The 24,803-nt window shown below is 44.7% G+C and overlaps 1 protein-coding gene across 3 annotated transcripts in view; it reads right to left on the minus strand.

Annotated features, from left to right (window-relative positions):
* Nucleotides 1-24,803, minus strand: part of LOC133548879 (synapse differentiation-inducing gene protein 1-like) — a 102,407-nt gene that overhangs the window by 30,718 nt on the left and 46,886 nt on the right. For 2 of the 3 annotated variants that reach the window (XM_061893816.1, XM_061893815.1), the window contains one exon: nt 11,965-12,427. In XM_061893816.1, the coding sequence (XP_061749800.1) occupies nt 11,965-12,390 (426 nt within the window). In that variant the 5' untranslated portion in view covers nt 12,391-12,427. Of the gene's footprint in view, nt 1-11,964; nt 12,428-18,578; nt 18,965-24,803 lie in introns of those variants that run through there. The other variant, XM_061893814.1, reaches the window with a different exon arrangement.

The following is a 24,803-nucleotide window of genomic DNA, read 5'->3' on the forward strand; positions in this document are numbered from 1 at the left end:
AAAGATGAAGATGAAGAAGTTGAAGATAAAGAAGCAGTTGAAAAAGAAGAAGTTGAAACCCAAGAAATTGAGAAAGAAGAAGAAATACTTGAGGAAATTCAGGAAAATGGTGAAGATGAAGAAGAAGTTGAAAAAACTCAAGAAATTTAGAAAGAAGAAGAAATACTTGAAGAAATTCAGGAAAATGATGAAGATGAAGAAGAAGTTGAAGATGAAGAAAAGTTGGAGTTAGGGAAGTAGTTGAAGAAACTCAAGAAACTGAGAAAGAAGAAGAAATACCTGAAAAAAATCAGAAAAATTATGAAGATGAAGAAGAAGTTGAAGATGAAGAAGAATTTGAAGATGAAGAAGAAGTTGAAGAAACTCAAAAACTTGAGAAAGAAGAAGAAATACTTGAAGAAATTCGGGAAAATTATGAAGATGAAGAAGAAGTTGAAGATGAAGAAGAAGTTGAAAAATTTGTTGAAAGGACTAGTTGGTACAATCCCTGGGGACTCTGCATGGCAGGGGTGTCCTCCTCCCTGAGCCAGATTTGGACCTGACCGCATACCTAAAAGAGGCGAGGTGACACTGCTGGGAGGCTTTTCCACTATTGGGACACAGCTTCAGTTGTGTGTCCCAGTGTCACGGGGTGTTTCGGCCCTGCTTAGCACAAGACATCCTCTTCCGAGGAAGGGCCCACCCCAGGGTGATCAAATCCCTGGGTGTGTGCGTCCCAATAGGTGTTAGCCTTTCGCAGCCCAGCTGGTGTCACACCTCCTCAACCACAACCAATGGTTCGTCCTCTCTGCTGTGTTGGCTAGCTCTTTAATGGCTTGTCTGTAAGCCTGTCCCCTGACTCCAACCTCCCTAAGAAACGTTGCTGTTGTGCTAGCTACAAAGCCCCTACACCCCCCCTCCACTGGGCGCACCCTTACCCTCCAGCCCCTATCATCTGCCTCAGCTGTCAGATTGGAGTACCGCAGCTTCTTGCGTTCATAGCTTCTTCTATGGCATCCTCCCACGGAACTGTCAGTTCAATGATATAGACAGTCTGGCAGGTTCCAGACCATAGGACGAGGTCAGGATGAAAGGGTGGTCGTTGCGATTGCCGGGGGGAAAAATGAGCCTCTGATTTAAATCGACTCGCATCTGCCAGTCCCTGGCTGCATTCAATGGGCTTAAATCAGGATTTGAAGGTCTCTTCTTCAGCTTTTCCCCCTCCCAAGCAAACGCCTGTAGGTGTCGGCACACATCTTGGTTGTTGGTGGGTTGGGCGTTGATGGATGTGCTCCTGCACTCAAGTTTGTCAGCTAGACATCTGAGGACCTGGTTATGTCTCCAGGTATATCTGCCTTGAGTGAAGCTGGTTCTACAGCCAACTATTATGTGCTTGAGTGCTGCTGGGGTTGTACACAAGGGACAGGATGGATCCTTTCCAAACCATTGTTGGAGGTTTATGGGAGATGGTTTTGCATTATGTTGCTCAAACGATGTAACTCAGCCTGTTGGATTCCATGCCCCAAAGTTCGCCCCACGTAAGTTTCTTCTTTTCAACATCTTCCCACCTTGTCCAGCGGTCCTGTTTGGCTTGTGTTGCGGCTTTGGAACGTCTGGCTGTTTCCTCCTGACGACGCACTTCCTCTACAACCATAGTTCGATGTTCGGTTGCAGATGCCTATTGCCAGAGAGGAGTTACGGTTCCAAGGCCAAAGCCTCCTCCGCCTTGTTGGACGTGGCCCACTGCGTCGCGATGGGGCAAAGCTGATTTGGCCTGTAGCACAGCTGTGACTGGGGTCCACTTCCGCCCTGTTACGAGGCAAAGAGCGGCGGCTCTCAATACAGTGTCCCAGGAGTCAGTGAGGGACATCTCCAGCCTCACCTTGGCACACTTGAACTCTTCGACCAGACTAGAGATTGGCAGCGACAGGGCTTCATCGCTGTAGAGTCCAGTGCTGCTGAAGCACTTTGGAAGTCTGAACCACTTCCTTACATGCGAGTTCACTAGCCTTTCCAAGCGAGTAGCATGACTTATTGAGACCTCATACATAGTTAACGGCCACCGGAGTCTGGGTAGCAACCCAAACTGGAGGCACCAGAGCTTCAGTTTCCCTGGTAGTGCAGTGTTATCAATCTGCCTGAGGCCGTTAGCCGTGACTTACCGCAATTGGTTCAAGTTGCTGGGTGTCTCTGAGATCTGCATTATACAATCTTCCGAGGCTCTTGATGGGCTTTTCTAAAAGTGTTGGAATTGGTTCCTCGCTGATGTGGAACAGTTCACCTTTTAGTTGGCTTTTTATGATGGAGATGCTGCGTGACTTGCTTGGCTTGAACTCCATCCGTGCCCATTGAATGTTTTCCTGGAGTTTCTGCAGCAAGCGTCTGGTGATTGGTTTTGTTGTTGTAATGACGGTCATGTCATCCATAAAGGCTCTAACTGGCGGAAGACGTAGGCCACTCTTGGTCCTCTCACCTCCCACTACCCACTTGGATGCCCGAATGACCAGCTCCATTGCCATGACAAATGCCAGAGGGGTAACTGTGCAGCCCGCCATGATGCCAATTTCCAGATGCTGCCAGGAAATTGAGAAAGAAGAAGAAATACTTGAAAAAATTCAGGAAAATGATGAAGATGAAGAAGAAGTTGAAGATGAAGAAGTTGAAGATGACGAAGAAGTTGAATAAACTCGAGAAATTGAGAAAGAAGAAGAAGTACTTAAAGACATTTGGGAAAATGATGAAGATGAAGAAGAAGTAGAAAATGAAGAAGCAGTTGAAGAGGACAAATAAAAAGTCAAAGAAGATGAATAAGAAGTCAGAAAGGATGAAGAAGAAGTCAAAGAGGACAAAGAAGAAGTCAAAGAGGACAACAAAGGAGTCCAGGAGGGCAAAGAAGGAGTCAAAGAGGGCAAAGAGGACAAAGAAGAAGTCAAAGAAGAAGTCAAAGAAATTAAAGTTTGAGAAGACAAAGAAGACAAAGAAAAAGGCAAAAACAAAGAAAAAGGAAGAGACAAATAAATAGGAAGAGACAAAGAAAAAGGAAGAGACAAGGGAAAAGATAAAGAAGGCAAGGAGAAGACATGTGGCCGGGGCTGTTTTCTTCCCCGCTCCTTCAGAAAAGGGAGGGGGAGTAGGCTCAGCCGGACTGAGGCCCGGCTTGAGTTTGGCGATGGAGGACTGTGAAGAGACGGAGCCGATGGACCGAGGGCAGGGCGGGGCTTGCTTTGGCCCGGCTCAAGATGGCGGCCAGGAGGCGGGGTATGCAGCGGAACAAGGAGGCGGGGCGTGCCTGGAGCAACACCACTACAATCAGAGTCAGGTGCGTAACACACACACCGGTTTTCAATCCGTCCATTTCCTTGCAGCATTTAAGACGGGAGAAGGAGGGAGAGAGAGAGTTGGAGTGTCCACAGCGGAGCAGAAGCAACGAATAGACCACACGAACGAGCGAACGATGAGCCACCGGGGAAGACGACGTAATTTGCAGCCGAAAAGCCAGCCGAGACGAGCAGCAGAGGAAGGGGCGCTGGCAAGCGCTGCGATCGACGTTGACGCGGAAGCGTTATTTGAAAAAATAAAAGAGTCAAACCTGTTCGACGTGATGTCCTACCTAAATGATCCATGCAACCCACGCGGTGACGGCTGGAGTCGTTCACACAAACTTATGTCGAACTCTAGCTATAAGCTAATCCTAGTGAATAAGACCAGATGTTTGGACAGATCTTATGGGAGTGGCATTCGCTCCTCCATCTAAAGGCAGGCAATTCTTGTTTGTAACTTAAACTTAACATTGAAATTAGCCAAGAGGAAGGTCTTATCTCACAACACTTTTGAATTACGGTACCAATGTACATGCTGAAATGTTCAAGGGAGACTGGATGTTAAAAAATAACATGACCTTTTACCTTTAACTTAACCCTTGATCGTTGCTAAATCAAAGTTATAGTAATACTTGAAAATCCTTCAAAATGAAATACAGTTCTTCATTTGCAATAATTTTAATACTGAAGTCGACAATTATCAACCTGTACTTGTTGAATTTATGTAACCTCAGATCTAAGAAATCATTCAAAATGGATAGGGATCTTGCTTTGAGAGAAATATATGGAAATACTGTATTGCTGGTGAAATGTTTAAGAAAAGTTGAGCCAATAAGATGTGAACTTTTCAGGTTTACTTTCTGTACTGAGTTGACTTTTGTTACATCACACGTTTGGGGTTGTCCATAAACCAAACACAGTTTGGGTCCCGCTGCCTCCATCCAATTCACTGCTGATGTGTCCTTCAGCAAGACACTTTACCCTCCTTTTCCCCCAGTGCCACTCACGCTGGTGTATGAATGTGAATCAATATCTGCCTACTTATGTCTGCACTTAGCTAGGCTGACCGGACATATCCTCTTCCGGGGTGTCCGGGTAGGGTTTCTCAAATGCCCCAAATGTCAGCGTTTAGAGTAAGGGTTGCGTGCATTCCCAACGTACTTCCAGGGTTAAGGGGGGTCAAAGCGGTGTAGCGGCATGAGGGGGTTGTATATTGTAGCGGCCCGGAAAAGTTAGGCTGCAAGGTATTCTGGGTATTTGTTATGTTGTATTACAGTGCAGATGTTCTCTCGAAATGTGTTTGTCTTTCTTGTTTGGCGTGGGTTCAAATTGTGGCGCATAGTTGTAACAGTGTTAAAGTTGTTTATAAAGCCTCCCTCAGTGTGACCTTTATGACTGTTGATCAATTTTGTCTTGCAGTCAGTTACGTGCGAGCGTTAAAACCGCATACAGAACAGGGCTTGACCATCACATTGTAATTGTGGAAGGAAAAATGTTGCTACGACCGATTGCAGAAAACGCGATAGACAGCGCCGTCATGGCACTCCCTTAATAACGTTGCTATGAACATAATGCAAATAACACTTACTATGGCTGGACAAGAGTAGCAAGGACTTTGACATGAAAAAACTTGCATGGACAGAGCATGAAAAGAAACACAATGACGCCAGGACGACCAACATAAAATGACAAGCTTAAATAGAGATGTGGTGATTGAAAGCAGGTGTGAGACATGACAGGTGAACTGATTGGTCGTCATGGTGACAAAACAGAGTGAGAAAAAAAAAGGAACTTAAAGAGTCCAAAGGTCAAACAGCACCTGGTATTCCTAAGCAGTCTCCCATCCAAGTACTAACCAGGCCAGACACTGCTTAGCTTCAAGAACCAACGAGATCGGGGATGCTCAGGGCAGCACGGTCACACAAAATTATGATCAGACATGACAGAGCCCCCCCATTAAGGACAGATACTAGATGTCCAAAAAACAAAACAAAACAAAACTATGATCGAGAGTCATGGGAGGGCGGGAGGGGGACATGGCAGTGGATCGCCAAACCACATGTCCCCGTATCCAACGGGACAGACTCAGGTGGCGGCGACGCGTGGAGGACCGAAGTGGACGACCTGGAAACGGCCATATCCTTGGCCGACCCCCTTGGCGTGGGGGACGACCACGTAGTGGCCACAACCGTGACCAACGAGGAGGTCGGCATCCCTGGCGTGGTGGACGCCCACGTAGCAGCCACATCCGTGCTGACAAGGAGGCGGACGCGTCGTCATCGTGGCAGGCGATGAAGCTCGGAGTGGCGACAGCGTCGGCGCTTGGCGGTCGGCTTGGGCTTGGCGGTCGACTTGGGCTTGGCGGCCGACTTGGGCTTGGCGGCCGACTTGGGCTTGGCGGCCGACTTGGGCTTGGCGGCCGACTTGGGCTTGGCGGCCGACTTGGGCTTGGCGGCCGACTTGGGCTTGGCGGCCGACTTGGGCTTGGCGGCCGACTTGGGCTTGGCGGTCGACTTGGAGCTGCCACTGGCGGCGCTTGGCGACGTGGAGCTGCCACTGGCGGCGCTTGGCGACGTGGAGCTGCCACTGGCGGCGCTTGGCGACGTGGAGCTGCCACTGGCGGCGCTTGGCGACGTGGAGCTGCCACTGGCGGCGCTTGGCGACGTGGAGCTGCCACTGGCGGCGCTTGGCGACGTGGAGCAGGCACTGGCGGCGCTTGGCGACGTGGAGCAGGCACTGGCGGCGCTTGGCGACGTGGAGCAGGCACTGGCGGCGCTTGGCGACGTGGAGCAGGCACTGGCGGCGCTTGGCGACGTGGAGCAGGCACTGGCGGCGCTTGGCGACGTGGAGCAGGCACTGGCGGCGCTTGGCGACGTGGAGCAGGCACTGGCGGCGCTTGGCGACGTGGAGCAGGCACTGGCGGCGCTTGGCGTCTTGGAGCAGGCACTGGCGGCGCTTGGCGTCTTGGAGCAGGCACTGGCGGCGCTTGGCGTCTTGGAGCAGGCACTGGCGGCGCTTGGCATCTTGGAGCAGGCACTGGTACTGGACGTGGACGTGGACTTGGACTTGGACTTTGATGTGGTCTTGGACTTTGACGTGGACGAGGACTTGGGCTTTGACGTGGAATCGGGCTTTGACGTGGACTCGGGCTTTGACGTGGACTCGGGCTTTGACGTGGACTCGGGCTTTGACGTGGACTCGGGCTTTGACGTGGACTCGGGCTTTGACGTGGACTCGGGCTTTGACGTGGACTCGGGCTTTGACGTGGACTCGGGCTTTGACGTGGACTTGGGCTTTGACGTGGACTTGGGCTTTGACGTGGACTTGGGCTTTGACGTGAAGCTAGCCATTGACTTGGTGCTAGCCATTGACTTGGTCTTGGACTTGGTGCTGGACTTGGTCTTGGACTTGCTGCAGGTGGCCTCGCTGGAAGCTGCGGCTTAGCAGGCTGAAAGACTGGTGGAGGTGGCCGTGTTTGCCGCTGTGGCTTGGCAGGTTGAAAAACTGGAGGTGGTGGACGTGCTGGTCGCTGTGGCTTGGCATTGCACTGGGCAGAACCAAACAAGCAACCCCCAGCCCCCCCCCTCAAAGAGCGGCTCCCAGACGCACTCACCGTGATCTGGAATGGTCTTTTGGGGTGGGCGGAGGGAGGTGAGGAGGCGGGCAGAATCATCCCCTTTAAATTGTCCAAATACTTCTTCATCCCCCACCTGGGGTTGTGTGGGCGGATAAAAGGAAACATTTTGTGACTGGGGCGGGGCTTGAGTCTTGGGGGGAAAGGACAGTCCTGGTGAGCGTTTCTGTGAAAAAATGTTCTGGAAGTGTCTGATTCTGGCAAAAAAAGTCATTTGGTGCCGGCTGGTAGACAAAATTAACAGGAAAAAAAAAATTCTTGGTCTATTACCTTAATGTCTGTCGCAGGGGAACTGAATGCTTGCGTCGTTCTGTCAAGATGGGGGGGTCGCAGCTTGCTGCGGGGTCGTTCTCCCAGAAAGGCAGACAGACTACTCAAAACATGGCGTTCTCGTAAAAACATGATTTAATTTTTAACTAAAAAAAGTACAAACAAAAAGCACTCGCAGCGGAGGCACAACTTGGGTAAAGAGATAAAATTAACACGTTAACAAACTATGAACATAATGCAAATAACACTTACTATGGCTGGACAAGAGTAGCAAGGACTTTGACATGAAAAAAACTTGCATGGACAGAGCATGAAAAGAAACACAATGACGCCAGGACGACCAACATAAAATGACAAGCTTGAATAGAGATGTGGTGATTGAAAGCAGGTGTGAGACATGACAGGTGAACTGATTGGTCGTCATGGTGACAAAACAGAGTGAGAAAAAAAAAGGAACTTAAAGAGTCCAAAGTTCAAACAGCACCTGGTATTCCTAAGCAGTCTCCCATCCAAGTACTAACCAGGCCAGACACTGCTTAGCTTCAAGAACCAACGAGATCGGGGATGCTCAGGGCAGCACGGTCACACAAAATCATGATCAGACATGACATGTATAGCTCGTTTGGTAGAGTGGCCGTGCCAGCAACTTGAGGGTTCCAGGTTCGATTCCCACTTTCGCCATCCAAGTCACTGCCGTTGTGTCCTTGGGCAAGACACTTCACCCACCGGCTCCCAGTGCCACCCACACTGGTTTAAATGGAACTTAGATTTTGGGTTTCACTATGTAAAGTGCTTTGAGTCACTAGAGAAAAGCGCTATATAAATATAATTCACTTCACTTCACTTCACACTGGGATTAGTTGCGAATCTGCGATTATTCAAAATGCAACAGTAGATTAACGTGATTAAAAAATGTAATCCATTGACAGCATAACTACTACTCAAGTCTTTGCCCTCAAGTTCCGAGTCAAGACAGGCAAGTCCTGAGTCAAGTCCAAGGTCAAGATTGGAAAGTCCCAAGTCCTGCATTTTGAGTTTTGAGTCCTTTCAGGTCCTTTTAACCACAGAATAATATATTTGCACAGATCATTTGAAATTGCAGGAGAAAAAAATAGTGCTCATATTGCACTTCATAATAGGACTATTAACCAGTCATTTTAAACATTTAACTCATTCCTTTATAGAATAAACACATTTGAAAAAACAAGTGCAACTATATTAATTTGCACAAAAGTGTTAACATTGTATTTCCATGGCAAATTGCATTGTAACTAGTTCCCCAACAGTTTCTATCCTGTTCTTACCTTATCTCATTAATCTCATCTCATACTGTTTGTGTGTTGATGTATGCATACACATGAAAAACATAAATACATGAACATAACAATGAAGAGTTGTGCTTTTTAGATGCCAGGGCCCTATGCAATATGTACACATTTTCTTAATATAGTATACATTTTAACTGAACTTTATTTGACTATGTTTGTCTTTTTGTAGATGGCTAAAATATGCGATGCTGCTGACCGCAGTCTAACGTTATGTTACTGCGTGTGATACATTGACTAATGTAACGTTTTGTATAGGTACCGCATGCAAATCTGCTTAAAAAAAAAATCACTTGACAAAATGTATAAATAAGGTAGCAAACTGCAGTGGACGCAACAGATTACCATGTTTGCAATGACGTTATAACCAGATACATTTTATAAATAGACGCAACATTGGCTGCTGTGACGCGAGAAATTCGGCCGCCATCTTAAAGTGGTGATGAGGAGCCTAAACTAACAGTTGACAGGTAGAAAACAAAGATAATGTTTAGAGTTTTCCTGCTCAAATAAGCGTAAACGGACTGTTGAAAATAGGAATCGAGGGATTACTTGTTTGATGGTGGGCATGGTGTTCCTGGGATTAAAGGCCTCACCTTTTCTCCTCCAATCATATTGCTGGGTTTTGTGGAAAAACAGTTAAATTTGTGTTTCATCTGCCCACAGAACTTTCCTCCAGAAAGTCTTATCTTTGTCCATGTGATGTCAAATAAAACCAAATTGAGCTGTTTGCCTATATATTTGGAGGAGAAAAGGTGAGACCTTTAATCCCAGGAAGACCAAACCTACCGTCAGGCATGGTGGTGGTAGTATTATGCTCTTGGCCTGTTTTGCTGCCAAAGGAACTGGTGCTCTACAGAGAGTAAATGGGACAATGAAAAAGGAGGATTACCTCCATTCTTCAGGACAACCTAAAATCCTCAGCCCAGAGGTTGGGTCTTGGGCACAGTTGGGTGTTCCAACAGGATAATGACCCCAATAAATGTCAAAAGTGGTAAAGGAATGGCTAAATCAGGCTCTATTTAAGGTTTTAGAATGGCCTTCCCAAAGTCCTGACTTGAACGTGTGGACAATGCTGAAGAAACACATCCATGTCAGAAAACCAAGAAATGTAGCTGAACTGAACCAATTTTATCAAGAGGAGTGGTCAAAAACTCAACCAGAAGCTTGCCAGAAGCTTCTGGATGGCTACCAAAAGTGCCTTATTGCAGTTAAACTTGTCAACGGACATGTAACCAAATATTAACATTGCTGTATGTATACTTATGACCCAGCAGATTTGGTCACATTTTCAGTAGACCTATACTAAATACATAAAAGAACCAAACTTCATAAAAATAAAAACATCTGACCAACAAGTATGTGCTCCAATCACTCTATTACAAAAAAATAAAAGTTGTAGAAATTAATGGAAACAAGACAGCCGTGACATTGTGTTCATTACAAGTGTATGTAAACTTTTAATCGCGACTGCAGCGCCCCAGTCTTCCACAATATTTTGTGTTGTTCATGTGGCCTCTCAGAAAAGTAAATGCCCACTGCTGGCCTGCATTGTACATAACATGTCTTTGTTTGGAGGTTAATTTGTGTATTTATTACTCATACTTTCTTTTGGCACTGAATGTATGTAACTGAAATGTTTGCGTTTGAAATTTGGGAACTGATTTTTTTTTTTTTTACATCAAATTATGCTGACAATTTAATTGAAAAAAAAATCAGTGTTTCAAAATTCACTGTATATAAATTCAGTGTATAAAATTTCAGAGTGGGTCGGCGTGGCACGGTTGGTGAAGCGGCCATGCCAGCCAACTCGAGGGTTTCCGGTTTGATCCCCAGCTCCTGCCATCCTAGTCACGTCCGTTTTTGTCCTTGAGCAAGACGCTTCACCATTGCTCCTGATCACTGTGTGAATGGGTGAATGTGGAAATAGTTTCAAAGAGCTTGAAGGTGGGAAAGCGCTATACAAGGATAACCCATTTACCATTTAGAGATGGAATATTCAGTGTATAAAAATCAGTGTTTGCTGTTTGAAAAAGCAAGACTCACTTCTGGTAAAATAAGACTAATACAATCGATCCTGTCTCACAACCATCCAACGAGGTGTCAAGTTTAAAGAGACATGACACGGGTCTTGCAAAACAGCATACAAAAGCAGTTAACTGGGATACCTGGGCTTAACACAACATAATCAATGTTTCAATGCGACCCACTCGATATTTTCAAACTATACAAATGATTCCAAATATTAGAACTTGCAATTTTTTGTGACTTACAAAGTTCTGCTTCTTGCAGACGAGGCGCGAACAAATTTAGTGTCAAATGGAGGCAGAGTTCTACAGCAGAGTTATGCAGAACAGTTACATTATATGACAATGGGGATGCTTTCTACCCTTGGCGTTTGTGTTTTTCCGTGTTTGTTGCATCTTTGTTGCTCGGCTCGATTATAAATGATGTCGATTGAGGAATTGAATTACATGACAGTCAAAATGTACATAAAATGTAGAATGTGGGATTTACAATATTAACTATCAACAATAAAATGTTGAATATTGAGAATAAATGAACATTGCTCCTCTACTTCCCAGACCACTTCCTTGATCGACATATTTTATAATTGAGCAACAGCAACAAATATGAAGCAAACTAGGTGAAAACTAAAGGCAAAGGGATAAAAAAAAAAAACATCCGATTATTCGATATAATATCACTTGAACAGTGATAATGCATCAAGGACTCCGCCCACACTGCCGCATCCTTCGCCTGTATGAAGCAGTGCTTGCTATAGTTACCGTAGTGTTTGGCAAATCTATTAATGACCAACCTTTGTCTTTTAAACAACAAGCTTATGTCTGGTCACATTGTGTATCACAGTTATTTTAACTGCATATCATCAGACTTTATTTATTTCTACTTTATTTATATAGCGCTTTTTCCTGACATGTAGTACCTCGTATGACAAAAGTGCAGATTTTAACAATTGGAATCATCTCTATAGTTTGAAAACATCCAGCGGTCCGTGTTAAAGTGTTTATTATGTTGTATTATGCCCAAGTACCACAGTTCACTGCTTTTCTTTTATGCTGTTTTGCAAGACCTGTGTCATGTGACCTCAAATTTGACAGTTCATTGGCTGGTTCTAAGACAGGATCTATTGATTCAGCCTTATTTTACTGGAAGTGAGTCCTGCTTTCGGAAGGAGCAATTTTTTATACACTGTTTTTTTCACATCAAATTTTTTTACACTGAATTTTTATACACTGATTTTTGTTCCCGCTGAATTTCTTTACACTGATTGTTATACACATCATTTTAAAACATTGAATCTTTTTTCAATTAAATTGCCAGCATAATTGTATGTACAAAAAACTGTATTACAAAGAAGCTTTTGTAATAAAGACAAAATTAACCTCCATACCTAATTGTCGCCACCTCTCACCTCATACTCAGGAACTTGCTCGTCCTCCACGTCATATGATACCGTCTGGATCTTTACATCCTTCTCTCCTTGTGTGCTTTGGTTCTCTGCGGAGTCCTCGCCCAACACCGCGTCCTTACTCTCTGTGAAGGTGGTTTCAAAGATCTCGCTCTTGGAGTCTTTGCTGTGGAGGCTGACGTTGTCCTTACACAATATCAAGTTTGGTTTGTAGAAGGCCTCCACCGCAAGATGAAGTGAGGTGGCGTCTAGAAACTGCTGAGACTTGTGGTCATCATTAGTCCCGCTGTAGTAGTAGCTCACAAGGCTGTCCTCATGGTACCGCTGGGTTGGGTAGTCGCCACGGTAACCCTGCACGACATGTCTGTTGCTTTTGTCGAGAAGAGGATTCTGGAGCTCACTGAGACTCTCCATGGTGGTCCTGCTCATACTTACGGAGCCCAAATGGAGTTATGGAATGTGTAAGCTGCAATGACAGCATAATGCATTATGAAATTTCCAAAAAATACCATGCACTGAAATAGATTTAATTACAGAAGTACCTCTTCCTGTTTGTCAATATTCAACTTACACACGCCAACAAGACTATGCAAAGAAATCCCCATCTGTTGTGTGTTTGTCTAGGTGTCACACACATTCACACACACGCACACACACACTCACACACACACACACACACACACACACACACACACACACACACACACACACACACACACACACACACACACACACACACACACACACACACACACACACAATATAGTCATCCATCCATTTTCTGCCGCTTGTCCTTTTCAGGATTGCAGAGTGTCCCTTTCAGGGTTGCAGAGGGTGCTGGAGCCAATCTCAGCTGCATTTGAGCGGTAGAATAAATTACTACATTAACATAAAAACATTATGTACAAATTTTAATTAAAAACTTATTAAAACAAGTACAATGCGCAGTAGAAACAGTTTGTAGATCCTTTAAAATATAGCAGTGAGTGTGCTGCAGTCAGGTTACTTGGTCTGTCGACTAGAGATGCGCGGTTTGCGGTCTCATCCGCGGAGTCCGCAGATAAACCGCGGGTCGGGCGGTTGACATGACGAAAGAATAGATTTTAATTAGATTCGGGCGGGTGGCGGTTGAACCATTCGGAAATATTTGATATACATGGTTCTGGGATCGGTATCCTTTGCCATTCAAAGAGCCATTTAAGACCCGTATCATAAAGCGAAGAAGACAAAGGGAGACGCTATTATTCTCTTGAATGACTGCCGGCAGTCACCCAGATAATAAGTATTAGGGCGTGCTATGAAGCCATTGGCTTTGTCGCCTTCTACAACATGTATGATCTGCTTGTCAGTCCAGTATCATGTTGTGTGTGGCTTCCGCGGCAACAAGCACACGACTGCAAGGCATACTGGGTGACACAGGGTACACTAATGGTTGTGATATAAACAATTTTAACACTCTTAGTAATATGCGCCACGCTGTGAAGCCACACCAAATAAGAACGACAAACACATTTCGGAAGAACATCCTCACAGTAACACAACATAAACGCAACACAAAAAATACCCAGAATCCTTTGTATTCATGACAGGTCCTGACTATTTTATACACCCCGCTAGCAGCAAACCCCGCCACCTCCCCATCCCCCCCATGCGGCAGTAAGGTGGGCGGGGTTGGGGGCGCGGGGTGTAAAATATATTCAGGATTCGTCACGGATACAAAGGATTCTGGGTGTTTGTTGTATTGCGTTTATGTTGTGTTACTGTGAGGATCTTGTATTGTGTGGCTTCACAGTGTGGCGCATATTAGTAAGTGTTAAAGTTGTTTATATCACAACCATCAGTGTACTCTGTATCACCCAGTATGCCTTTCAATCTTGTAAGTGTAATTGCGGAAGCTGCACATAACATGTTGCCGGACCAACAATTGGTTCGTACATGTTGTTGAAGGTGTCTAAGGCAATGGCTTCACAGCACGCTCCAATTGTATTCATTACTCTGTGAAAAAGGTTTAAATAGCTATGTGACTGGTAAAGGTGGCCGACCTCTGATGTATTTCAGCGGGCGGTTGGCGGCTGGGTGCGGTCCTGATAAAATGTTGGTTCGGGTGGGTGGACTGCTGGTGGGTGACGATTTTGGTGATGCGGTTGCGGATTATATAATTGCCTATCCGTGCATCTCTACTGCCGACTCACTTACATAGCTGAAAATGTCAAATATATACAGTAACCTGATACATATAATGTTTACACATTGAAGTTTAAAACAATATGTTTTGGGAAAAATACTTACTTGTGCAGGTGTACCTAATTTTGTGTCCCGTTTGTGGTACCCGGCCTGTATTTTTCAACACAGTCTGCATGAATAAATTATGCGTGAATGATAAGGCTGCTTGTTCCAAACTACGTCTGGGCCTTATTAAAAACAAAGATGGCAGAGAGTATATTAGATGCATTCAATTAAGACAGTGTTATTTGTCTTCCTTACCAAACTGTGCAAGAAAAGACAAAACAATTACTTTGAAATATGTTTGCTAACACTATACAGTAATTGCTCTTATAATGTATTTAATTTGTAAGAATTCAAAATACCAGTATACCACCAGTATGTTAAAACAGGGGTGTTTAACCACTTTGACCTCGGTCCCAACTTTTCCACTACCTACTGTGGCCCACCCAAATATTAACAGCAAATTTGTAATATTACTCTTAATTTAAAGAGGAAATGCACTTTTTGGGGACATTTGTTTATTGTTCAAAATAATTATAAGAAACAAGAACTCATGTCTTTTTTTTTCTTTTTTTTTAAAGATTTCAAAGATGTTTAAACAAACACTTGTTTTAGAGAGCCCTCTAAAACAACTTCAAAACCCTCCATCAATGTTTTATATACATGCTGCAAGTGTGTGTGTATATACATATATATATATATATATATATATATATATATATATATATATATATATATATATATATATAGGGGGCAAAAAAGTATTTAGTCAGCCACCAATTCTCCCACTTAAAATGACGACAGACGTCTGTAATTTTCATCATAGGTACACATTAACTGTGATAGACAGAATGTGAAAAAAATCCAGGAATTCACATTGTAGGATTTTTAAATAATTTATTTGTAAATTGTAGTGGAACATAAGTATTTGGTCAATAGCAAAAATTCAACTCAATACTTTGTAATATAAACTTTGTTGGCAATAACAGAGGTCAAACGATTACTATAGGTCTTTACCAGGTTTGCACACACAGTAACTGGTATTTTCGCCCATTCCTCTATGCAGATCTTCTCGAGAGCAGTGATGTTTTGGGGCTGTCGCCGAGCAACACAGACTTTCAACTCCCTCCACAGATTTTCTATGGGGTTGAGGTCTGGAGATTGGCTAGGCCACTCCAGGACTTTCAAATGCTTCTTACGGAGCCACTCCTTCATTCCCCGGGCGGATCTTGTCATGCTGGAAGACCCAGCCACGTTTCATCTTCAATGCTCTCACTGATGGAAGGAGGTTGTGGCTCAAAATCTCACGATATATGGCCCCATTCATTCTTTCCTTAAGACGGATCAGTCGTCCTGTCCCCTTAGCAGAAAAACAGCCCCAAAGCATGATGTTTCCACCCCCATGCTTCACAGTAGGTATGGTTTTCTTGGGATGCAACTCAGTATTCTTCGTCCCCCAAACTCGACGAGTTGAGTTTATACCAAAAAGTTCTACAGTATTTTGGTTTCATCCGACCACATGCCGTTCTCCAAATCCTTTGCGGTATCATCCATGTGCTCTCTGGCAAACTTCAGACGGGCCTGGACATGCACTGGCTTAAGCAGGGGGACACATCTGGCACTGCAGGATTTGATTCCCTGTCGGCGTAGTGTGTTACTGATGGTAACCTATGTTACTTTGGTCCCAGCTCCCTGCAGGTCATTCACCAGGTCCCCCCGTGTGGTTGTGGGATTTTTGTTAACCGTTCTGATAATCATTTTGACCCCACGGGATGAGATCTTGCGTGGAGCCCCAGATCGAGGGAGATTATCAGTGGTCTTGTATGTCTTCCATTTTCTGATAATTGCTCCCACAGTTGATTTTTTCACACCAAGCTGCTTGCCTATTGTAGATTCACTCTTCCCAGTCTGGTGCATGTCTACAATTATTTTCCTGGTGTCCTTCGACAGCTCTTTGGTCTTGGCCATAGTGGAGTTTGGAGTCTGACTGTTTGAGGCTGTAAACGGGTGTCTTTTATACAGATAACGAGTTCAAACAGGTTCCATTAATACAGGCAACGAGTGGAGGACAGAAGAGCTTCTTAAAGAAGAAGTTACAGGTCTGTGAGAGCCAGAGATCTTCCTTGTTTGAAGTGACCAAATACTTATTTTCCACCATAATTTACAAATAAATTATTTAAAATTCCTACAATTTGAATTCCTGGAAATGTCAATTTTCACATTCTGTCTCTCACAGTTGAAGTGTACCTATGATTAAAATTACAGACCTCTGTCATCATTTTAAGTGGGAGAACTTGCACAATCTGTGGCTGACTAAATACTTTTTTGTCCCACTATATATATATATATATATATATATATATATATATACATACACACACACAATAGTAACACACGTGTTCATAACAATATGTAATATGATACAAATGTACTGTATTATGGTCATTATAATCATTTCCGTGACTGATTTCTGCAGCGCTTTTATTTCCGTTTCGTTACTGATCTTCAGCAACAAATATGTATTCCCACTTCCTGGAACAAAGGAGTGTGTGTGTTCTAATCAAGGGAGACTTGGTAATTGACAACATAGACGACTGCTTTTGGACAAACGAGGATTCACAACCTTATCTTTTTGAAGCTGAACATACAGATGATGAACTATTGCTTCCAAAAGCTAGCACAAAGGAAGGGTGATACGTTGGGGCAGATGGAATCTGAGAGAGAGAGGTCAGTGTGACTCAAAGCTGCAAAATGTGGAACTTGAAGCCATGCTATCTCGACATAAATTGAGTGCGTTCCCAAATAAACCGGAAAAAACTTCCCCGCCGAGCTGGACCAACGATTAACTGTCCATCGAGTGAGTCACACTTGAGTATTGTACATAATACACACAGCCCATCACCGTACAGTGGCTGTCTGGCTAACTGTGTACAAACAAAACATGATACCAACGCGTGCCTATGTGTTACTACGCTAGAAAAAGAGTTCCTGAGTGTTCACTCTTACAGCTTGGTTATATGTAGTTTGCGGAATCTTTTGATGTTTTTTAAATGTATTTTTAAAGTGATTTAGAGGTAGAAATGATTGATCCCATTGGCTGCCACATAAAATATGTTAGAAAGTGTCCCTCTAAATATTGTAAATGATAAGAAAAATTCAAAAAAAGTAAAGTTCACCTTTAAATAATATTTAATAATTAAGTCTAACATACCTCCATTTTACAATATGGTCAAAATAATATGAAACCATATATTAATCCCAAAGATTATTAATTATTTAACGCATAAACTTTAGGTTTAATTCAGGCTAATTAGAAAAATAAATACTAAACAAATATATTGTGTAGAAGAGACTCATAAACAACATACACAAAATATTTTTATAAAATTATGTGCTAAAACAAAAAACAATAACAAAAAAGTTTCTTAAATAAACTGTTAATAAAATGTTAGTGCAAATGAAAATACTGCTTCACAACTTTAGTCATACTTTTTGTGGTTAATAAACGTATCTATGACTTTAGCTGCAGACTTTTGTTTGATGGAAAAGGTTAAGCTAATGTTAAATATATGATATATTTTAAAAAGTATCCTATTTAATATAAGGACTGTCAGCAGAAAAACAATATGTCTGACAATAAATAAATAATGCCTAAAATGTATAAAATGACATGAGCAAACTAAATACCCTATACCTTAAATACTGAAGCACTTATCGGTTCATAATGGTAAATCATTTATAAAAATATAATTAAACAACTGCAAATTACTCGCATTGAAAAACAATCAATACCAACAAAGACGCATTTAAAACCACTAATGCCTCGACTATGTGTTTGAGCTCATGTGTACTGAATAAAGAACAAGGCAGATACACACATGTTCCGGCTGGAGAAGCGTGAATAATGAGGACCACAATGATGTATCTGAATGTGAACACAGGCACGCGCGTGCACACGCACACACACACGCCAGGACTCGGAGGCTCACTTATCTTGGACTCTTGTGTGCGCACCTTGCATTCTGAGCCACATAACACAGCCTGCCATTACACACCACATTACACAACAAAAAAACACATCCCACGAGCACAAATTATCCATTAGACAGTAGAAGATGTGCACTTGGTAAGTGTGTGCGTGTGCGTGCGTACTGTACGTGAGTTATACATAATACATGCGCTCTCTGCCATCTCTCCTCCGGTTCTTGTTTATTTACCTCTTTACCACACTAACAAACCAACATGTAACAATATCACATCTGATTAAAAAAACAGCCTGTACTCCACAATGCAAGACTGTATTGTTGGATTTGATACGTTACAACAACAACAGGCTATCGTGGGGCTTTTCTGTCATTTTCCGAAGAGGAACATGATGAGTAGTCTCTCACCTTGTCTCAAATGTCCTCCTGCATCTTCACTCAGCATCCTTCCTCAGCGCAACTGACGGACTCGCCCGGTTCTGGTCCACATAGCGTTACTTCACATCATCAGTTCGTGAAGAAGCTGCCATGCAAGATGCAGCCTTCACTTGAACCACGTTTCTCCGCGTGTGCGATGTCTGTGAGTGTGCGTAAGAGCGCTGTGGTGCGTGCACGCCGACAGCTCCATTTTTACGCACAGCCCACGCTGTGACCGGGCGGCTCAAGAGGATTTAGATGAGAACCTTGGAGCCGAACTGAGTCCAGGAGGCTGCTGGTTTGCTGTGATGTCAAAGTCTACTCGATGAGACGGTGGCTTTCCTCCCGGCTGCTGTTGCATCATGTGCTTTTTACGCATCAGTGCTCTGAGGAAAATGTGGGAGGCTGATCTCCACCAAATAAATCGCAATCATTACCTCAGCCAAGGTGGTTATGGATACCTTTTTAATGTATCAGCCAATATTTTCCAATAATTGTGGCGTCATGTATAAAACACTTTAAAGTCCATTGTGTTTATTATTACGTCCATCCATCCATCCATCCATCCATCCATACATCCATCCATCCATCCATTTTCTACCATTTGTTCCTTTCGGGGTTGCAGGGTTATTAAGTACAAAGGGAATAAGCGGTAGAAAATGGATGGATGGATGGATTCTATCGATACCGATACTAATATCAATATTCCTTATCGATACCTGTATTCATCAGTACTCTTATCGCAACGATATTATATGTACTGTAGTTGGTGTAAATACTGACATGAACAAAATGCATTTTTATTACCATTTTTATTGGCCCCATTATTATTTTTGTATTATTGAAGCGTCCAGAACAGGGGTCTCAAACTCAATTTACCTGGGGGCCACTGGATGCAGAAACTGGTTGAGGCTGGGCCGCAAGAAAAGATTTCTTAAAAAATCTAACATGCACTTTTTAATGAATTCACCATCTATGAATGGCTTTCCCGCCCCAACATACTTGCCAACCCTCACGATTTTTCCCGGGAGATTCCTGAATTTCAGTGCACCTCCCGACAATCTATCGGTGCAACCATTCTCCCGAATTTTTCCCAATTTTCACCCGGCCGACATTATTAAGGGCTGCAGTGACTGCACTGCCTTTAAGGTCCTCTACACCAGTGGTTCTCAACCTTTTTTCAGTGATGTACCCCCAGTGAACTTTTTTTTTAATTCAAGTACTCCCTAATTTCCAACTAAAGCATTTTTGGTTGGAAAAATAGAGATAAAAAAGTAAAATACAGCACTATGTCATCAGTTTCTGATTTATTAAATTGTATAACAGTGCAAAATATTGCTAATTTGCAGTGGTCTTTCTTGAACTATTTGGAAAAAAAAGATATAAAAAACACTAAAAAACTTGTTGAAATCCCCACCTAGTACCAACCTCATCACGTCCGTTGTTTCCTGAGCAAGACCCTTCACCCTTGCTCCTGATGGGTGCTGGTTAGCGCCTTGCATGGCAAGCTTCCTCCATCAGTGTGTGAAGGTGTGTGTGAATGGGTAAATGTGGAAGTAGTGTCAAAGCGCTTTGAGTACCTTGAAGGTAGAAAAGCGCTAAACAAGTACAACCCATTTATTTATTTATTTAAACTGCCCTCTTTGGGGATTGTAATAGAGATCCATCTGGATTCATGAACTTAATTGTAAACATTTCTTCACAAAAAAAGAAATCTTTAACATCAATATTTATGGAACATGTCCACAAAAAGTCTAGCTGTCAACACTGAATGTTGGATTGTTGTATTATTTTTTCACAGATTATGAACTTACATTCATATTTCATTGAATTTCATATTCAATAAACATATTTTTAAAGAATTTATGGATAGGTGTTATTTTTTAAAATGTTTTTAATAAATCTCACTTGTCTTTTGGTATTCCTTCGAGTACTTCCAGGGGTCCGCTCACCCCCTTATAGAGAATTACTGCTCCACTAATTGCCATCGCGCACGCTTTTTTATCTCACAACCAACGTGCCGGCTCCGTGTCATGTTGTGTGAGACTTGTGCAGAACAACGTCAGTGGCTGCAAGAAGTACTTGTTCAACAGCCATACAGGTCACACTAACGTTGGCCGTATAAACAACTTTAACACTGTTACAAATATGCGCTACACTGTGAACTGACATCAAACAAGAATGACAAACACATTTTGGGAGAATTTCCGCACCCTAACACAACTTAAACACAAGAGAACAAATACCCAGAACACCTTGCAGGGCTACAATATACTGTACAACAACTCAACTGATGCAAGTAGGGAGGGTGGGAGTGTGGGAGGGTGGTGGTAGCGGGTGTGTGTATTGTAGCCCGGAAAAGTCAGGGCTGCAATGAATTGTGGGTATTAGTTCTGTTGAGTTTATGTTGTATTACAGTGCGGATGTTCTCCTGACGTGGAACGTCACGTCACTGGGGGGGAAAGAGCCTGAGCTAGTGCGCGAAGTCGAGAAATTCCAGCTGGATATAGTCGGACTCACTTCGACGCACAGCAAGGGCTCTGGAACCACTTCTCTCGAGAGGGATTGGACCCTCTTCCACTCTGGCGTTGCCGGCAGTGAGAGGCGACGGGCTGGGGTGGCAATTCTTGTTGCCCCCCGGCTCAAAGCCTGTACGTTGGAGTTCAACCCGGTGGACGAAAGGGTAGCCTCCCTCCGCCTTCGGGTGGGGGGACGGGTCCTGACTGTTGTTTGTGCTTATGCACCAAACAGCAGTTCAGAGTACCCACCCTTTTTGGGAACACTCGAGGGAGTACTGGAAAGTGCTCCCCCGGGTGATTCCCTTGTCCTACTGGGAGACTTCAACGCTCACGTTGGCAACGACAGTGAAACCTGGAGAGGCGTGATTGGGAAGAATGGCCGCCCGGATCTGAACCCGAGTGGTGTTTTGTTATTGGACTTTTGTGCTCGTCACAGTTTGTCGATAACAAACACCATGTTCAAACATAAGAGTGTCCATATGTGCACTTGGCACCAGGACACCCTAGGCCGCAGTTCCATGATCGACTTTGTAGTTGTGTCATCGGATTTGCGGCCTCATGTTTTGGACACTCGGGTGAAGAGAGGGGCAGAGCTTTCTACCGATCACCACCTGGTGGTGAGTTGGCTGCGATGGTGGGGGAGGATGCCGGACAGACCTGGGAGGCCCAAACGCATTGTGAGGGTCTGCTGGGAACGTCTGGCAGAGTCTCCTGTCAGACAAAGTTTCAATTCCCACCTCCGGAAGAACTTTGAACATGTCACGAGGGAGGTGCTGGACATTGAGTCCGAGTGGACCATGTTCCGCACCTCTATTGTCGAGGCGGCAGATCGGAGCTGTGGCCGCAAGGTAGTTGGTGCCTGTCGGGGCGGCAATCCTAAAACCCCTTGGTGGACACCAGCGGTGAGGGATGCCGTCAAGCTGAAGAAGGAGTCCTATCGGGTCCTTTTGGCTCATAGGACTCCGGAGGCAGTGGACAGGTACCGACAGGCCAAGCGGTGTGCAGCTTCATCGGTCGCGGAGGCAAAAACTCGGACATGGGAAGAGTTCGGGGAAGCCATGGAAAACGACTTCCGGACGGCTTCGAAGCGATTCTGGACCACCGTCCGCCGCCTCAGGAAGGGGAAGCAGTGCACTATCAACACCGTGTATGGTGCGGATGGTGTTCTGCTGACCTCGACTGCGGATGTTGTGGATAGGTGGAAGGAATACTTCGAAGACCTCCTCAATCCCACCAACACGTCTTCCTATGAGGAAGCAGTGCCTGGGGAATCTGTGGTGGACTCTCCTATTTCTGGGGCTGAGGTCGCTGAGGTAGTTAAAAAGCTCCTCGGTGGCAAGGCCCCAGGGGTGGACGAGATCCGCCCGGAGTTCCTTAAGGCTCTGGATGCTGTGGGGCTGTCTTGGTTGACAAGACTTTGCAGCATCGCGTGGACATCGGGGGCGGTACCTCTGGATTGGCAGACCGGGGTGGTGGTTCCTCTCTTTAAGAAGGGGGACCGGAGGGTGTGTTCCAACTATCGTGGGATCACACTCCTCAGCCTACCCGGTAAGGTTTATTCAGGTGTACTGGAGAGGAGGCTACGTCGGATAGTCGAACCTCGGATCCAGGAGGAACAGTGTGGTTTTCGTCCTGGTCGTGGAACTGTGGACCAGCTCTATACTCTCGGCAGGGTTCTTGAGGGTGCATGGGAGTTTGCCCAACCAGTCTACATGTGCTTTGTGGACTTGGAGAAGGCATTCGACCGTGTCCCCCGGGAAGTCCTGTGGGGAGTGCTCAGAGAGTATGGGGTATCGGACTGTCTTATTGTGGCGGTCCGTTCCCTGTACAATCAGTGCCAGAGCTTGGTTCGCATTGCCGGCAGTAAGTCGAACACATTTCCAGTGAGGGTTGGACTCCGCCAAGGCTGTCCTTTGTCACCGATTCTGTTCATAACTTTTATGGACAGAATTTCTAGGCGCAGTCAAGGCGTTGAGGGGTTCCGGTTTGGTAACCGCAGGATTAGGTCTCTGCTTTTTGCAGATGATGTGGTCCTGATGGCTTCATCTGACCGGGATCTTCAGCTCTCGCTGGATCGGTTCGCAGCCGAGTGTGAAGCGACCGGAATGAGAATCAGCACCTCCAAGTCCGAGTCCATGGTTCTCGCCCGGAAAAGGGTGGAGTGCCATCTCCGGGTTGGGGAGGAGACCCTGCCCCAAGTGGAGGAGTTCCAGTACCTAGGAGTCTTGTTCACGAGTGAGGGAAGAGTGGATTGTGAGATCGACAGGCGGATCGGTGCGGCGTCTTCAGTAATGCGGACGTTGTAACGATCCGTTGTGGTGAAGAAGGAGCTGAGCCGGAAGGCAAAGCTCTCAATTTACCGGTCGATCTACGTTCCCATCCTCACCTATGGTCATGAGCTTTGGGTCATGACCGAAAGGATAAGATCATGGGTACAAGCGGCCGAAATGAGTTTCCTCCGCCGTGTGGCGGGTCTCTCCCTTAGAGATAGGGTGAGAAGCTCTGTCATCCGGGAGGGACTCAAAGTAAAGCCGCTGCTCCTCCACATCGAGAGGAGCCAGATGAGGTGGTTCGGGCATCTGGTCAGGATGCCACCCGAACGCCTCCCTAGGGAGGTGTTTAGGGCACGTCCAACCGGTAGGGGGCCACGGGGAAGACCCAGGACACGTTGGGAAGACTATGTCTCCCGGCTGGCCTGGGAACGCCTCGGGATCCCCCGGGAAGAGCTAGACGAAGTGGCTGGGGAGAGGGAAGTCTGGGTTTCCCTGCTTAGGCTGTTGCCCCTGCGCCCCGACCTCGGATAAGCGGAAGATGATGGATGGATGGATGTTCTCCTGAAATATTTTTGTCATTCTTGTTTGGTGTAGGTTAACAGTCTGGCACATATTTGTAACAATGTTAACGTTTTTTTTACGGCCACCCTCAGTGTGACTTGTGTAGCTGTTGATCAAATATGTCTTGCAACATCACACGTGTACTGCTCAGCCAAAGGTGACATTCAATTTGGCTTGCATGCTGTCTACAGAATTCAGAAGATTGTAAGAAATGTGCTGTTACAGCACTCCATGAATAGTGTTGATTGTGTAAAAATTGGTCTTGGTTATGGGAACTCCCATAAAAATCGAGATTGTTGGGTAGTATGACGCTTTCAAGATCTGTTCGTATTAAACTCGCGGGCCGCACATACATTAAACTGTCATATCATTAAATTTGTCATATCAAAGCGTGGGCCGCAAAACAACGTCTCGCGGGCCGCAATTGGCCCGCAGGCCGCATGTTTGAGACCCCTGGTCCAGAAGAACTGCACACAACGTCTGACGCTCTTTTTTTGAACTTTTGTTGACCAACCTAACGCAGCATGTCTTTCCTCGTCTCCTAATTCCGCAACAACACGTTCTCCTTATTATCCAGATGTGGTACGTTCAAGACCATGGGAATTCTGCACATCAACCAAACACGAATACTGACATCAACACCAACAGGTCGTTACATTATTATTGAGTCCTTATTTTTGATTATTCTAAACTGATTATCAGATCCCAGAACTGGGCAATGTGGAAAATGTCAATAAATCATTCAATCTCGATTAATATCACAATTAACGGCTGTTAAAACTGACAACCCGTCAGTTTTAAAGAATCTGTATGTTATGTTCGGCCACCCGGATGAATATATAGTTTTGAGTTTTAAATCTTTT

Source organism: Nerophis ophidion, linkage group LG03 (assembly GCF_033978795.1).
Source record: "Nerophis ophidion isolate RoL-2023_Sa linkage group LG03, RoL_Noph_v1.0, whole genome shotgun sequence".
NCBI lineage: Eukaryota > Metazoa > Chordata > Actinopteri > Syngnathiformes > Syngnathidae > Nerophis > Nerophis ophidion.